We start from the raw sequence: 16,815 nt of genomic DNA, 5'->3' as shown, positions 1-16,815 counted from the left end.
GGATAATAAATTACCTTGAGTTGGCACAATAGTTCGTGATGATTTCACTTAATATATTTATTACAAGAGAGGTCACTTTGGGTAAGCTCTATGCCTACTAAAATATCTCCTGGCCAGGGGCAGTGGCTCACACCTGTAATCCCAGCACTTTGGGAGGCCGATGGGTAGATCACGAAGTCAGGAGTTCAAGACCAGCCTGGCCAAGATGGTGAAACCCCATCTCTACTAAAACTACAAAAATTAGTCAGGCGCAGTGGCAGGTGCCCATAATCCCAGCTACTCGGGAGGCTGAGCTTGAACCTGGGAGGCAGAGGTTGCAGTGGGCTGAGATCATGCCACTTCCCTGTAGCCTGGGCAACAGAGTGAAACTCTATCTCAAAAAAACTCCCTCAAGTATATTAAATTTATCGTATCAATTTTTTCTTTTATGTGGTCTATCACTTTCCATTTTTCTTTCTTTTTTAATCTCAGATAAATTAATCCTTCGTTTTTTACTCATTTTGTCTCTTCAAAGATATTGTAAATAATTTAACATATTGTTTGTATTATTAGTCAACTGTTAGGATTCTTTCCAGCCTCATCTCTCACTGTTCTCTTCTATAAATCTCACTACTCCAACCTAATTTTCTGTCACACTCCCCATCCTCTATATTCTTCCTTACTGGCCTTTGTTCTGTTTCTCAGGTGTACCACGCTCATTTCCCTGTGCTTACAACTCTTGTTGCCTAAATATTTGTATGGCCAATTCCTTCAGATTTCAGCTGAAACATAACTTTTCAGAGACCCTTTCTGACCACCCAAACTCAAGCCACCTTCTACCCACACTCATCATTACTCCTTTTTATTTTCTTTATGTATGTATTTGTTTGCTTGTTAATTGCCTTATTAGGAGGGAGAAGAGCAGGCTCCTAGATTGTATTATTCACCATTGAGTCCCTAGCACTGGCACAGTGTTAGTATATATTTGCAATAAGTGAATGAATGAGTAAAATGCCTGTATCCTATATTTTGGTCTTGCTAGATATCTCACAGTTTGCCTAAACACTTTGCATTTTTCTGTTTCCAAGCCTTTATATAGTTCATGCTATTTGGTGTTTTGAATTTGAGAGGTTAATGCTTAATTAATGGGAAGGTATAGATCAGAGCTAGATTCTTCCTGAATGTTTTTGTGGGAGAATGTAGGGAAGGAACCCTACAGTGAAATTCTGGGAACACAAGTCTGCTTTAGCTCATTCAGGTGGCCTTGGGTGTAGCCCCACTTACTGATCCTTCAAGGTCTAACTCCAGTACTGTGCATGTAATAAAACCTGTGTTTCTCATTTAGAATCATTCTCAAAGTCTTCTCTGGATTCCTCTTACTCTCATGACAGCTTTGAACACATTCTGTGTATTTAAAGTTAATAAAGTAGATGGTAATAAACAGTTTCTGAGAAACCAGGACTCTCTCACTTGCAAATGACAGAAACTCAAGTTAAGAAACTTAAAAAAATAACAAACTAATTTAAAAGAGGGGAATTCAGTAGCTCAAGAAAACAGAAAATCAAGGAAGAGAACTGGCTTCAGGCATCCTCTATTCAGGAACCTGTCTCTATCCCTATCTGTGTGTTTTGGCTTGCTTCCTTTTGTTTTGGCTTCATTCTTAGGGAAGCTTTTCCATATGGTGGTAAAATGACCATTGGCAGCTTTAGGGTGGGTGACTTTTTTCCATTTCAGTAACTCCAACTAAAAGAACACTTCTTTTTGTTGATAATTTTACCAGATGTCCTGGGACTGATGTCCATTGATCTGGCTTGGGTTACTTTTTAATCTGTGAACCACTTACTCTGTGGACACAGGTGTTAATATTCTCAGTAGCTAAATCTGAATGGTTAGCCAACTTTTGGAGCCAAAAGATGGAAGCAGCTCCATGCAGATCACATGAACTAAGGAGAATCTAGAACCTGCCACCAAAAGAAAGGAGATATGGATGCTGGTCATATCTATATCCAAAACAGTAGATGTTCTTCACAGTGTTCTGAACACTGGGTATGCAAAGCCAAATAAAACACACTCTAGCTATCCTATAATACATAGTTTAGTTAGGAAACAGATAACTCTACTATATTTGGTTAAGTACTAAATTTAAGTTACTTGAAAGAGATGATATCTGGGTAGAGGATTGAAAGAACAAGTACAGTAGAGGTCATTCTTACCAAACATAAAGTGGAACCTGTTAAGAGATGAGGCTGGAAAAATAGGTAGGGTCTAGGTCATGGAGACTTGTTACATCATGTAAAGAGCATGATCTAGTTGATGAGGAGCCATTGAAGGAAAGAGGAATGGTCAGCCCTGGGCTTAAGACCGATCACTGGTAGCATTATGGAAGATAGATTTAAGATAAACAGATCAGAAGCAGGGAGACCAGTCATGAAGTGGCTCTGAACTCAAGAAGTGGTAATAGGGAGGAGGAAGACGGGAAGGAAGAGGATGACAAGGGACTTGGATAAAATCAGACCATCTTGGTGATTGATTGGAGAGGAAAAAAATTTAAGATGGCCCCTGTATTTTGGCTCAGGTGACTGGTACATGGTGGCAATTCTGAAACTTTGGGAAATGAAAGAGGTTGAAAAATTTGGGGGTAGGAAGAGAAAGACAATGAGTTCAAAGTTTTTACTTGTTATGTGTGTGATGCCTGCAGAGTATTTTGTCTAGCAGGCATTTGGAATAAATTTTCAGGAGAGGTCAGGGCTAGAAATAAGGATCTAAGAGTCAACAGTAGGCTGAGGATAGTTAAAACCACTGGCATAGGATCAATGGAGAGGGAATGGGATGAGACAAGTAAGAAGTGAAGGCTAAACCTCCAAATGATTCTGGTGTTTAAGAGACTGGCCAGCTAGGATCAATATATAAAAGAGACTGAGAAGGAATGATCATAAAGGTCAGAGGAGAACAGAAGAACGTGGGGTTACAAAAACCAAAGAAAACTAGATTCATTATCAGGAGAATGGATAAATTGTGATATATACAATCATGCATTGTTTATTGATGAGGATATGTTATGAGAACTGCATCATTAGGCAGTTTTGTCATTGGGCGAATATCAGAGAGTGTACTTACACAAATCTAGCTGATGTAGCCTGTTACATACCTAGGCTATATTGTGTAACCTATTGCTCCAGTACAAAACTGTACAGCATGCTACAGTACTGAATACTGTAGGCAGTTGCAACACAATGGTATAGAAAAGATAGAGTAAAAATATAGTATTCCAGTCTTACAGGACCACTATTATATATGTGGTCTGTTGTTGACCTAAACATCATTATGTGGTGCATGACTGTATATAAAATGAAATACTACGCAACAGTTAATATGAATGAACTAATACATGCAACAACATGGATAAATCTAACAGACATTATGTTGTGCTTAAGCCAAACACAAATTAGAATGAACTTATATTTCTATTTTTATGCATTTTAAGATCAGGGAAAATTATTTATGGTGAGCAGAAGAGGGGTTGTCTTTGGGCAGGAGGAGGGAGACATGGTTGGAACAGTATTGGCGAGGAAGGGACATGAAGGGACCTTCTAGGGATGAGGAAATATTCTATATCTTCATCACAGTTTAACAGGCATATACACGTATAAACATTTCTTAAGCCATACTCTGAAGATTTGTGCACTTTACTATATGTAAATTATACCTTGGTTTTTTGAAAAGCTGATTAGAGGCCAGGTGCAGTGGCTCACGCCTGTAATCCCAGCACTTTGGGAGGCCAAGGCAGGGGGATCACCTGAGGTCAGGAGTTCGAGACCAGCTTGGGCAACCTGGCAAAACCCCATCTCTACTAAAAATACAAAAATTAGCCAGGCATGGTGGCGGTTGCCTGTAATCCCAGCTACTCGAGAGGCTGAGGCAGGAGAATCGCTCGGACTCAGGAGGTGGAGGTTGCAGTGAACCAAGATTGTGCCATTGCACTCCAGCCTGGGCAACAAGAGTGAAACTCTGTCTAAAAAACAAAAACAAAAACCCACCAATTAGAGAATTTAAAAAAGGAATGATGGACAGCAGTGATAAGTGCTGAAAAGGACTTATGATAAGGACTGAAATGATGGACAGCAGTGATAAGGACTGAAAAGCTAGATGGTATGTTCAGGTAAGAACAAGTGCCCTTACTTCTAGGATGCTATTGTGTTCCTGGTAGGTGCACAGTAATTTTGGTGAACTGAATTGAATTGTTGATGGCCAATATTTTTCTTACTTAGGCAAGAAATACCGCCCACGAATGGATCAGGAAGTCTCTGACCAAGCCATTAGCAGAGAATGAAGAAGGAGAAAAACAGTTGGAAGCAGAAAATACTGAGCAAGTCAACAAAAATTCAATAGAGGTAGCCAAAGCAACTAAGGCTTTTTTGTTTGTTTTAGTAGATTTGAGATGTATCACAATCAAGGACCCAGGCTCCTTAGTTTTTACACTGCTATCCGTAATTTAAACCTTGTGATCTAGGATTGTAGCATCTTAGATCCAGACTATAAGATTAAAGGAGGAGTGAAGAAAAAAGAGAGAAAGGATGCATGTGTGTTTTGTCATGAGGAAGGTTCCCAGAAACTGCCGCCTGACACTTGTTATCTAAATCATTTGACCAAAACTTAGTTACTTGGTCACACCTGACTACAGGGGAGCCTTTGTGTTTGTAGCTTTGAGCCCAGCTTTAAAATTACATCACTGTGGAAGAAGAAGACACTCTTTATTGGAAGGCAACTATTAGTCTCTGCTACAAATCCTGTAGTATGAGAGAAGTAAGGTGGTATCATTTCCACCAAATGTTTTGCTATGCTGTGTTTTGTTTTTCCATCCAGGATATCCATGCGTTTGCAATCCGGAGTCTAGCTGAACTGACTGCTTGCTCAATTGAACTATTCCACAAAACAGCTGCATTGGTTCTGCATGGCAGGAAGCAGGAAGTGACAGCCGTAGAAAGGAGCCAAACTCTTTCCCAGTAAGTGTAATGAGAATTCCTCTAAATGATGCAAATTGCAGGAGTTTCCTTGGCCTATTTCCAAAGTTTTATAAACATCTCTCTCAAGAAGCCATTCACCTCACACCCATCCACATATTAGACGGTTTGTTTATTTTGGTTGTTTTTTCCTTTTCATTGAACCATGATAAATCAGCATTATAAATCTGCCCTTTTTATGAACCAGCTCATGTTCTGAAAACTATTTCTTTACAGATTATTAGTTTTTTTTTTTTTTTTTTTTTTTTTTTTTTTGAGACGGAGTCTCGCTCTGTCGCCCAGGCTGGAGTGCAGTGGCCGAATCTCAGCTCACTGCAAGCTCTGCCTCCCGGGTTCACGCCATTCTCCTGCCTCAGCCTCCCGAGTAGCTGGGACTACAGGCGCCCACCACCTCGCCCGGCTAGTTTTTTGTATTTTTTTAGTAGAGACGGGGTTTCACCGTGTTAGCCAGGATGGTCTCGATCTCCTGACCTCGTGATCCGCCCGTCTCGGCCCCCCAAAGTGCTGGGATTACAGGCTTGAGCCACTGCGCCCGGCCTACAGATTATTAGTTTTAATAGGAATGGAATTTGGTGTAAGTGAAAACAGAGAAGAGTTCTAAGAACCTCAGTTCTTAATAGTAGTTATTATTGAGTGCTAATTATATACCATGCCAAGTGCCATGCTAAGGGATTTGCATGTATAACTTCTAATTTTTGTAACCCCAAAAGTAAGTGATTAGTCCAGTTTTAATCATGAGGAAATGCAAACTAGAGGAGTTAAGTAATCTGTCTGTGTTGTGTGGCCTGGGATTTAGGCCCAGGTCTGAGTGTCCTGAACCCATTCTTTTTTTCTCATGATATTGCTGATTTATACAAAAATTTTTCAAAAATAGTATAGATAATCATAGGTGGGGAAGAAAAAGCCCAGTAGTTTCTGAGTAAATCTCCTGATTGAAATAATGAGAATTTTAATTAGAAACAAATATATGAGAGTGCCCATTGTTAGAACTGGGAGGGGCTGTCAGTCTTCTGCAGACTTCCTCTTTACTTGCACCATCACCATTCCACTACACTATCCCATAATAGGGGGCTCATTTGTCTTCTTGAACATCCTTAAGGATGAGAGACTCACAACCCTAAAAGGAGCCTGTTCTGTGGAAAAGAGGCTATTTCTGCTGCTTGAAATGTTCTTTGAAATGTGGTTCACTCCCTCTCTGAATTCAAGTCTACTCAAGTGCCACCTTTTTAGAAAAGCCTTCCTTCACCACAAAGTCTGAAATAGCATCTCCAACCATTCTCTGTCCTTTTACTCTGCTTTATTTTCTTAGCTTATATCACCACATAACACTTATATGTATATGAATATATATGTGTATATATGTATACATATGTGTGTGTGTGTATATATGTATATAGTCTCCCCCTTAATTTAGCAAGTAAGTTGGAATCCATGAAAACTAGGACTTTTCTTGTTCACTGATATGTTCCCATTGTTTGAAAGACTTTAAGTAAATAAAATCTGGCACATACAAGACTTTAGGTAAATATTATTAAAGATGGACTAATCACTTACTTTTGGAGTTGTTGTAAAAATTAGAAATGATACATGTAAATCCCTTAGCATGGTGTCTGGCATGTAATTAGCACCCAGTAACTAATAACTGTTATTAAGAACTGAGGTTCTTAGAATTAATGAATACATATTTTTAACTTTTCTAAATGGAATGTAGGGTCTTTTGAGTGTGATGTTGTCTCCTTAAAATGTATTTTAATTATTTTCTATTTGATTTGACTTGAACATATACTGCTTTCTAGAGGATTTTATAAAATAGAAACGTTTTTCTAAGGACTGAACTTCCTTTTTCTGTAGCATGAGTGCCTGCTCAGATGGACCTTCTTATACATTGGCGGGCTGATTTAGGCATACAGTAGTACCCCCTTATCTGTATGGGTTATGTTCTAAGCCCCTAGTGGATTCCTGAAACTGTGGGTAGTACCACACTTGATTGCCATCATTTGGAACACATTTCCATGCATGTCTTCCACCCACAAATTTAATGCCTTTTCCATCTTTTTAAAAAATATTTTATTGATACATATTATATATATTTTTATATAATGTATGTGTTTATAATATATTCATATATATAAATATATTTATATGTTTATAATATACCATTTATATATTTATAGTATATATTTATATAAATATATATTTATAATATATAATGCTATAAATATATAATATATATAATTAATATATATTTATATAATATATAATATATTTACTGTATTGTAAATTATATAAATATATATTTATATATTCTATATTATATATTTATATTTTTTATAACATGTATAACATAATTATATAACATAATTATATAACATATTCATATAATATATAATGTATTATAAAAATATATAATATATAAAAATATATATTATATGACTGTCTGTAATGTATAATATATATTATATAAAATTTATATATTATATAAAATAAATATATAAATATATAATATATTAATATTTATATAATATAATAATATATATTTATATAATATATTAATATAATATATAATATAATTTATATTATATATAAACATATAATATATAATATAAATATATGTTATATTTTTATAATATAATGTATATTATATATGTATATATTACAAATATATAAATAAATATGTATATATTACAAATATATAATATATAAATGTATATTATATATTAAATATTAATATGTATATTTAATATAATATATATTATATATTATGTAATATATATTTAATTTATATAAATATATATTATATGTATGTATCTATATATAGATACATGATATATATTTTATATATGATTTATATATTTATAGTATATGTTTATATATCATTTATATATTTATATATAATTTATATATTTTTATATATGGGGTACATGTGAGTGTTACATGCATAGAATGTATAATGATCAAGTCAGAGTATTTGGGATATTCATCACCTTGAGTGTTTATCATGTCTATATGTTGGTATCATTTCAAGTGTCTACATTACTTTGAAATATACAAAATATTATTGCTAAATATAAGTCACCCTATTCTGCTATCAAACATTAGAATTTATTTTTTCTATCTAACTGTATGTTTGTACTCATTAACTAACTTCATCTCCACCCACTCACCCACCCACCTTTCCCCATTTCTGGTATCACAGTTGTTCTATTCTCTATTTCCGTAAGATCATGTTTTTCTAGCTCCCACATATGAGTGAGAACATGAGGTGTTTGTCTTTCTGTGCTTGGCTTATTTCACTTAACCTCATGACCTGTGGTTCTATCTGTGTTGCTGCAAATGACATTTTCTTTAATAGCTGAATAGTATTCCATTATGTGTGTGTGTGTGTGTATATGTATATATATACACACACACGCACCACATTTTCTTTATCCATTTGTCAACTAACTTAGGTTAATTCCATATCTTTGCTTTTGTGAATAGTGCTGCAATAAACATGCAGGTGCAGGTATCCCTTTGATATATGTATTTATTTATTTTCCTTTGGCTAAATACCCAGTAGTTTGGTAGTTCCATTTTATTTTTTGAGAAATCTTCATACTGTTTTTCATAGTGGTTGTACTAATTTACGTTCTAACAACATATAGGAATTCTCTTTTCTTGGAATTGTTGCCAGCATCTATTATTTTTTTGTCTTTTTTTTTTTGAGATGGAGTCTTGCTTGTGTCACTCAGGCTGGAGTGCAGTGGCGCAATCTTGGTTCACTGCAACCTCTGCCTCCCATGTTTAAGTGATTCTCCTGCCTTAGCCTCCTGAGTAGCTGGGATTACAAGTGCGCTCCACCACGCCCAGCTAATTTTTGTATTTTAGTAGAGATGGAGTTTCACCATGTTGACCAGGCTTGTCTCAAACTCCTGACCTCAAGTGGTCCACCTGCCTTGACCTCCCAAAGTGCTGGGATTATAGGCATGAGCCACCATGCCCAGCCATTTTTTTGTCTTTTTAATAATGATAGCCATTCTAACTGGGGTGATATGATAGCTCACTGTGGTCTTGATTTGCATTTTCTTGATTATTGATACATCAGTGATATTGAGCATTTTTTCATGTATCCGTTGGTCATTTGTATGTCTTCTTTTGAGAAATGTCTGTTCATGTCCTTTGCCTATTTTTTAATGAGTTTTTTTTACTTTTACTGTTGAGTTCTTTGTATATTCTGGATATTAGTCCCCTGTCAGATGAGTAGTTTGCTTTTTTCATCTTACTCAGTACATATCACCCACTGTGACTAGAACTTTTGCAGTTAGTGGTGCAACAGCAAAAGTAGCATGATTTCTTTCTCCTTCTCACAGTTTTATGGGTAGAAGATTCATTCTTATTGTAGATTAGCTGCCTCAGCATATAATTTTCTTTTTTCTTACGAAGTGAGGACCTCTCACCTTTTCACTTCAAGGAAGCACTTTATGGCTTCTCTTTGGCATGTCTGAATTGCCAGCATCACAACTCTTGGGCTTTGGGGCTGCCTTAGCCCATTTAGTGTTACTGTAACAGAATATCTGAGGGTAGATAATTTACAAAGAAAAGAGCCTTATTTGGCTCATGATTCTGGTGGCTGGAAAGTCCAAGAGCATAGCACTGGCATCTGCTTGACTTCTGGTGAGGGCCGTATACCGCTCCACAACATGGTAAAAAAGCAGGAAGATGAGTGGGTATGTGCAAAGAGACCTGCATGAGAGACTGGACTTGCTTTATAACTACATGCTCTCTGGGACCTAATTTATTCCCACCAGAGTGAGAACTCACGACTGTGATAATTTCATTAATCTGTTCATGAGGACAGTGCCCCATTATCCAAACAGCTCCCACTCAGTCCCACCTCCTAATACTGCCATGTCGGGAATAAAATTTCAACATGAGTTTTGGAGGGGACATATCAAAACCATAGCAGGGGCCATTATTAAGTAAAATAAAGGTTACTTGAACATAGGCACTGTGATAACACAGCGCTCAGTCTGATAACCGAGATGGCTACTATTAATAGCTGACTCATGAATGGGTTCTGTGGATATGCTGGACAAAGGGATGATTCATGTCCTGGGTGGGATGGAGCAGACAATGAGAGATTTCATCACACTACTCAAAACGATGTGCAATTACAAACTTATGAATTATTTATTTCTGGAATTTTTTTGAAATTATTTTCAGATCATTGTTGACCATGAGTAACTGAAACTGCAGAAAGTGAAACCACTGATAAGGGGGGCTACTACTCCCTTGAAAAGCTTTCTTCTTTCACATTTAGTACCAGGAGTGATTTGTTCTGTTCTGACAGTTGTTAAATATAGCTTATTAAGAAAATAAAAAAAGAGAAAAGAACGTTTCTGACTTTTCCTTTCTTTCCTAGGATGACAATTGTGTTGTGTAAAGAGTTGTCCTCTTTGTCTAAAGAGTTCACCACCTGCCTAACAACTGCTGGGGTAAGAATTCATGCCTCTTATTGCAATAATGTTTGTCTGGTTTCTTTAGCAGTTTAAATATCATAAAATTTGCTCACTTTAAGTGTACAATTCAATAGTTTTAAGTTTTTAGTATATTTACAGAGTTGTGCAGCCATTTCCATAGTCTAATTTTAAAACACTTTCATCAGCCTTCCCCAAAACTCGTACAATCCCCATTCCCTTTCACTCCATATTTTCCCAGCCCTAAGCACCATGAATCTGCTTTCTCTTTCTATAGATTTGGTTGCTTTGCATCTTTCACATAAATGGGATTAAACAATATGTGGTATTTTGTGTTTGGTTTCACTCACTTAGCATAGTGTTTTTGAGGCTTATCCACATTGTAGCATGTATTAATGCTTCCTTTTTATTACCAAATAATAATCTATCTTATGGATATATATCACATTTAATTTGTTCATCAGTTGATAGACATTTGGATTATTTCTGCTTTTTGGCTATAATGAATAATGTTGCTGTGAACATGCATGTATGCTTTTATGTCAATATGTTTTCATTTCTCTAGGGTAGATAGCTAGGAGTGGAATTGCTGGGTCATATGGGCGATATGGTCGTTAAGGAATTACCAAACTGTTTTCCAAAGTGGCTGCACAATTTTACATTCTCACTAGCAATGTATAAGGGTTCCAGTTTCTCCATATCCTTGCTAATACTTATTGTTGTTTGTTTTTATTTTAGCCATCCTAGTGGGTATGAAATGATATCTCATTGTGGTTTTGATTTACATTTCTCTAATGGCTAAAGATGTTGAACATCTTTTTTTTTTTTTTTTTTTTTTTGAGGTGGAATTTTGCTCTTGTCGCCCAGGCTGGAGTGCAATGGCATGATCTCAGCTCACTGCAACCTCCACCTCCTGGTCCAAGTGATTTTCCTAACTCTGACTCCCGAGTGGCTGGGATTACAGGCATCCATCACCATGCCCAGCCAACTTTTGTATTTTTGGTAGACGGGGTTTCACCATGTTGGCCAAGCTGGTCTCGAACTCCCGACCTCAGGTGATCCACCCGCCTTGGCCTCCCAAAGTGCTGGGTTTACAGGCATGAGCCACCATGCCCGGCCAATGTTGAACATCTTTTAATGTGCTGATTGGCTGTTTGTTTGACTTCTTTGGAGAAATACCTATTTCAGCACTTTGCTTGTTTTAAAACTTGGATTGTTTGTGTTTTTATTATTACTTGTAGGAGTTTTTTTTTTTTTTAATGTTTTCCCAATACATGTTTCTTATCAGATTTTTGATGAGAATGTATTTCTCCAAGTCCATGAGTTGTCATTTCACTTTTTTGATAGTGTCCTTTGCAGTGAAGTTTTACTCCTCTAATCTTCTAAAAGTTTTGTTGTAGCCCTTACATTTATGTCTGTGATCCATTTTCAGTTAATTTTTGTGTATGGTGTGAGGTAGGGGGCCGTACTTCATGCTTTTGCATATGGATATCCATTTGTTCCAGTACTATGTGTTGAAAAGACTGTTCTTTCCTCCATTAAATTGTCTTGGCTCCTTTGTTGAAAATCAGTTAGGCATAGATATATGGGTTTATTTCTGGACTCTGATTTTTAGTCCATTAATCTGTATGTTTATCCTAATGCCAGTATCATATTGTCTTGATTATTGTAGTTTTGTAGTAGGTTTGGAATCAAGAAGTGTAAGTCCTCCAACTTTGTTTTTATTTTCAAGATTTTTTGACTACTTGGGGCCTTGTGCATTTCCATCTGAATTTTAGGATCAGCTTGTCTATGTCTAATTCTAATTAATTTCTGTTCATTTCTGTTTATGAAGTTTTCAGTGTTTTTTATGCTATCTTCTGAGACCTGTAATGGACATATAGACCTTGATAAAATTCAAACTTCAGATTTTGACTCTGGTTTTAAAGAGCAACTCTGTACTTAGACTATGGCAGTGCTCACGGTATGCAGTTGCCAGTCAGTGGGAAAGATGTAGTTAAAGCTAAAGTCTTTGGGGATTTTCAAAATTGGAATTGTAAAAATTTATGAAGATGTGTGAGTTATGGACGATGATTGAGAAACCAGTAATAATAAGTTAGGATAAAATCAAGGGCATTTTAAACAAGCAAATGAAAATCACTTTATAGTAAGTATATCAGTGTCAGTGTAGCAGCAAAATTACTGTGGGCTCTTAAATTTTATTTATTTATGTATTTGTTTATTTAAAAGCTCTAGTCATGAACATTACATTTGTTTTAATTAAGACCATGGCCTAAGTTAATTTTTTAAAATTTGAGTTTAGATTATTCCTGTAAAGGATAATCTTTTGGTACAGCTTCACTTTTCCCTGTAGTATTTTCTTGACAAGAGGATCTGGGTTTCCTGAAGTTAATCTTATAAGGCCAAATCTTTCTCTGTGTTCCATAAGGATACTTTAAGCTAGCATATCAACTATAAGATGCTGACACATACAAGTGTTAAATTACATTATTTATTTATAAGACTTTTCTAAACAGCCTGTGTTAAAGACCCTTGAGTTTTTTGAGCACATGTTCCATATCTACATATTTTGTTTTAAAATGGTTCTAAGATTTTGTAGTATCATTTTTAAAGTATCATTAAAAATGATACTTTTTAAAGTCAATAAAAAGGTATAAAACAATACACTCTCAATATGGATAGCACAGAAAGATAAGAAGGAAGTTTAAAACACTTACAATTTCACTTCCTGAAGATGACATTTTGCTTTCAGTCCAGACTTCTATGCTTATATTTAATATTTATGTACGTGTGTGTGTGTATGTTTGTGTGTGTGTGTGTGTGTGTTTTAAAGTGTGATCGTACTCCACGTACTGTTACTTAACCTACTCTGCTCACTTAAAAATGTATTCTTTATTCCAGGTCAAAGAAATGGCAGATGTCCTTAACCCATTAATCACTGCAGTATTTCTAGAGGTTAGTAGTAATTGTTTAAGTCTCTGACTCCAAAGGTATTACGTACTAATTAACTCTTCTGAAGCCTTTTGTTTTTGGCTTTTTTATTTTTTTCACCATATTGGTAATTTAACCATATTGATGTAGACATGACCAAAATAGTGTATATTTGATATGTATTCCTTCCTTATTAATTACAAAGCATACAGTTGAAGCTGCAGGGTAAAGTACAATGGAAGAAGCAGTAGATTATCATTACTTAGTACTAATCCTTGATAGCTTAATAGACGGTTCACAGTAATGAAACACCTTCTGAATACCAGCTGGTAAACATGAAGGGCTGAAAATTACAAACAGGTAAGCGCTGCTTCCTAAAGGACTAAAGTTTATGCAGCGGTTTGTTATAAAACAAAACATTTTGTCATTTCCTTGCTAGGAAATCATGCTTTGTTTTGTCAGAAAGGTAGTGTTTACATTATCCTCATCATTCCATTAGATTTGAGAAAGTAGGTGGTTTAAGTCAGTGGAAAAGAGGATCCTGTGACTGATTATATTACCTCCTTATGTGATGTTTTCTGGATTTCATGTTTTAAGAAGTCTACCTTGAAATTAACTGTGCAAACAACATAGACTTTTTGATGATTTTTTTAAAAACATGTTTATGTAAGTCTGGGGGGAAAATATATATTTGATAGTTAAGTTTTAGATGTTAATTGAAAAAATGTTTCAACTACCAAACTCTTCTCTAGTTTTAAATTCTTTTGACATTACCATCAAGGAAATGATTTTAATTCTTTAATTACACAGTTTTAATTGAGTAGTCAGGGAAGCTATTTTGATCACTTAAATAACTTTTAAAAATATAAGTTTGTGATTTAGTAAATGGCAGAAGAAAGGACTTTGTAAACCAGGAACCCAGTGTTGCTCTGGATCTTCCTTGATTTGTTGTGTGACTCTGACAAACTTCGTTATTTTCATGCGCAACATAAGAGATTTAACTTGATGATATCTGAGGTCTCTTGTGTGTGGGAAATTGAGTATTAAATGTCACACTGAATTTTAAATAGGAGTACTTGCCACTGATAAATTTTAAAAAGGTAATCTCACTTGATATGGGCTCTCTATTATTTTTAGTTGATTTTTTTTTGCATACAGATTTGAAACACTCTTGTCTTTGAAATTATACATTTTGTCTTAATGTAATCAAGTCTCTGTTGATATTCTTTTGAAAGGTGAGGGCTTTTCAGTATAAATGAATTACCCTCAGCAAACTGAGGGTAATGATTCTCTAACACTTCTGAAAAATGTTGTTCAAGGTAGAAATATATCTATACTGTCATCTTTGAAAGCAATATTATTTGTTTATGTGTGTGAGCAGTTATTGTGCTCACTGATTGCATTGAGTTCATGGAAGAAGAGCTATCACAATGGGCTAGAAATTCTATAGGTGTAGAATTTATAGCCTTCTGAAAGCCTCTTTCAGTAATTGACCACAATATTGTGACATAATCTACCCCACTTAATAAAGGAATAAATAAGCTTTGAATGCCAAGTCTGAGCAGGTTGCCAAAGAACAGCTACCATTTCTGATGGGCAAGTTGGACAAAAATGGTGACATTCTGTTTTGCTGTCGTATCATCTTAAGAGCTGGATCCTTTTCCCTATAATAGAGTTTACCAAAATGGCCAAGTCACTGCTCTTATTTGCCAGGCTATGAATTCAGTTAGATTACAAAAATTAATCTGTTCCCCTTGTTGTCTTACACTATATCTTCTCTTTTAAATAACTAATGTTTTCTCTTTTTTTGTTTTTTCAATCCTGGCAGGCATCAAACAGTGCCTCCTACATCCAGGACGCCTTTCAGCTACTCTTACCTGTGCTAGAGATCTCTCTCATTGAGAACAAGATTGAATCACACAGGCATGAGCTGCAGGGCCAGAAGCCTTTGCTAGAACATTGAAGAACGGAGATGTTTTGACCTGGGACTTGTGATGGCCAAGGAATGCCACCTTATCTGGCTACTCCTGCAGAAATGAAGGAGTGGGGTTATTTTAGTATATAAAAATTCAGGCAGGAGAGATGGTTTAAAGAGAAAGATTGTTGCCTTCAGTGTTTGATTGAAGTATTCAGGTCCTCACAGTATTCTTTCCAGTTGTTGTAATTCATAAATTATTTGAAAAGAAACTTCTGTAGAAAGTCCAAGAATAATAACTCTAGATAAAGGTTAGTGGGATACTCAGGCAAAAATGTTGGTCTTTCTTTGACATGTTGCAAAATGTTATCAGTTTTGTTGTGGGTATAATTTGCAGCCCATGGATATAACTGGTTGATAAGCCAGAGAAAAATAATTTAGTGTTCTAAAATTCATGGCATGTGTGGTTTATTGATGCCGTGTACTTTCTCCTTTCTGGAATAAAATCTATGGCTTTAAGAAAACTGAGCATATGTAAACTCTGTGATGATTACCCTTTATCACATGAATTCTTGGAAATAGAAAGTTTCATCTGCATTTTTAAATTCTTAATAGATATTTGGCATTGAGGAGAAACTTGTAGACTATTACAGCCACATGAATTAACTATAGCAAAGTGCCCTTTTTCTTCAAATTGCTCCCCCGTCCCCAGGATGACACATTTCATGTCATAGCTGAACCCTACTCTACTGGATTCAAGGCCAGTAAATGCCGTTTAGAGAAGCAGTTTTATGTTTGCAGATATTCTGAGTCTCTTCAAGATGTGTTTCATGTCTACCCTATATGCAGGATAAATTCTTTACAGCAAACTCCAAAGGAATGTTGAAGCTGTTTTAGCAATGAGGTTTTTTTTTGTTTGAGTGTTGAAGTGGGCCATAGTCCTTCAGAAATTATGTTCATTTATGACAGGATTTAACTTCTAAGGCACAATTTATTTTTTCCTCGTTCTTTGTTTGTTTTAATGTATTCTTTAGCATGTTTTTGAATATAACTTTTATCCTCCAGATCTTAAGCCTTCTTTTGCTGTCTTCAACAACTTAAGAGACTATTAAGCTGTCATCTTCCTAAAAGCTATTTTGGTATCCACTCTTTTTAAAAAAATTCTCCAACTTTGTGGTTTTTAATGATTAAGGTAATTTGTTAGCTCTGCCCCTCATCTTCTAAAAGCTTTGTAATAAAATGTATTAATCATGTTATTTGATCCTTTCATTTGCTTTTGTAAGCACGAGCCCTAATATCTTACTCAGACCAAAAAAAATAGGAACGCAAAGCCATAACATAGATTAGTATAAAGACTGTTTCCATGTAATATCCTTCTTTGGGGCAGGAGTCAGTAAGCAAGGATGATAAATAAATTTGGTTTAAAAACGTATACCAACAGCACTACAATGTTACTCTGCCTATATTCTGTCTTAATATGATCAGAAAGTTTTTGAATATTCCTTTTTAAAGA

General features: G+C 35.5%; 1 protein-coding gene across 10 annotated transcripts in view; it reads left to right on the top strand.

Moving 5' to 3' along the window:
- Nucleotides 1–16,558, top strand: part of FAM114A2 (family with sequence similarity 114 member A2) — a 51,957-nt gene extending 35,399 nt beyond the window's left edge. For all 10 annotated transcript variants that reach the window (XM_015141297.3, XM_015141300.3, XM_015141296.3 and 7 more), the window contains 5 exons: nucleotides 4,248–4,370; nucleotides 4,843–4,982; nucleotides 10,402–10,474; nucleotides 13,358–13,411; nucleotides 15,216–16,558. In XM_015141297.3, coding sequence (XP_014996783.1) covers nucleotides 4,248–4,370; nucleotides 4,843–4,982; nucleotides 10,402–10,474; nucleotides 13,358–13,411; nucleotides 15,216–15,350 — 525 coding nt within the window. In that variant the 3' untranslated portion in view covers nucleotides 15,351–16,558. The remainder of the gene's footprint in view (nucleotides 1–4,247; nucleotides 4,371–4,842; nucleotides 4,983–10,401; nucleotides 10,475–13,357; nucleotides 13,412–15,215) is intronic.
- Nucleotides 16,559–16,815: the final 257 nt, after the last annotated feature.

This window comes from Macaca mulatta, chromosome 6 (assembly GCF_049350105.2).
Source record: "Macaca mulatta isolate MMU2019108-1 chromosome 6, T2T-MMU8v2.0, whole genome shotgun sequence".
Taxonomy (NCBI): Eukaryota; Metazoa; Chordata; class Mammalia; order Primates; family Cercopithecidae; genus Macaca; species Macaca mulatta.
This window is presented reverse-complemented; position numbering and strand designations above follow the sequence as displayed.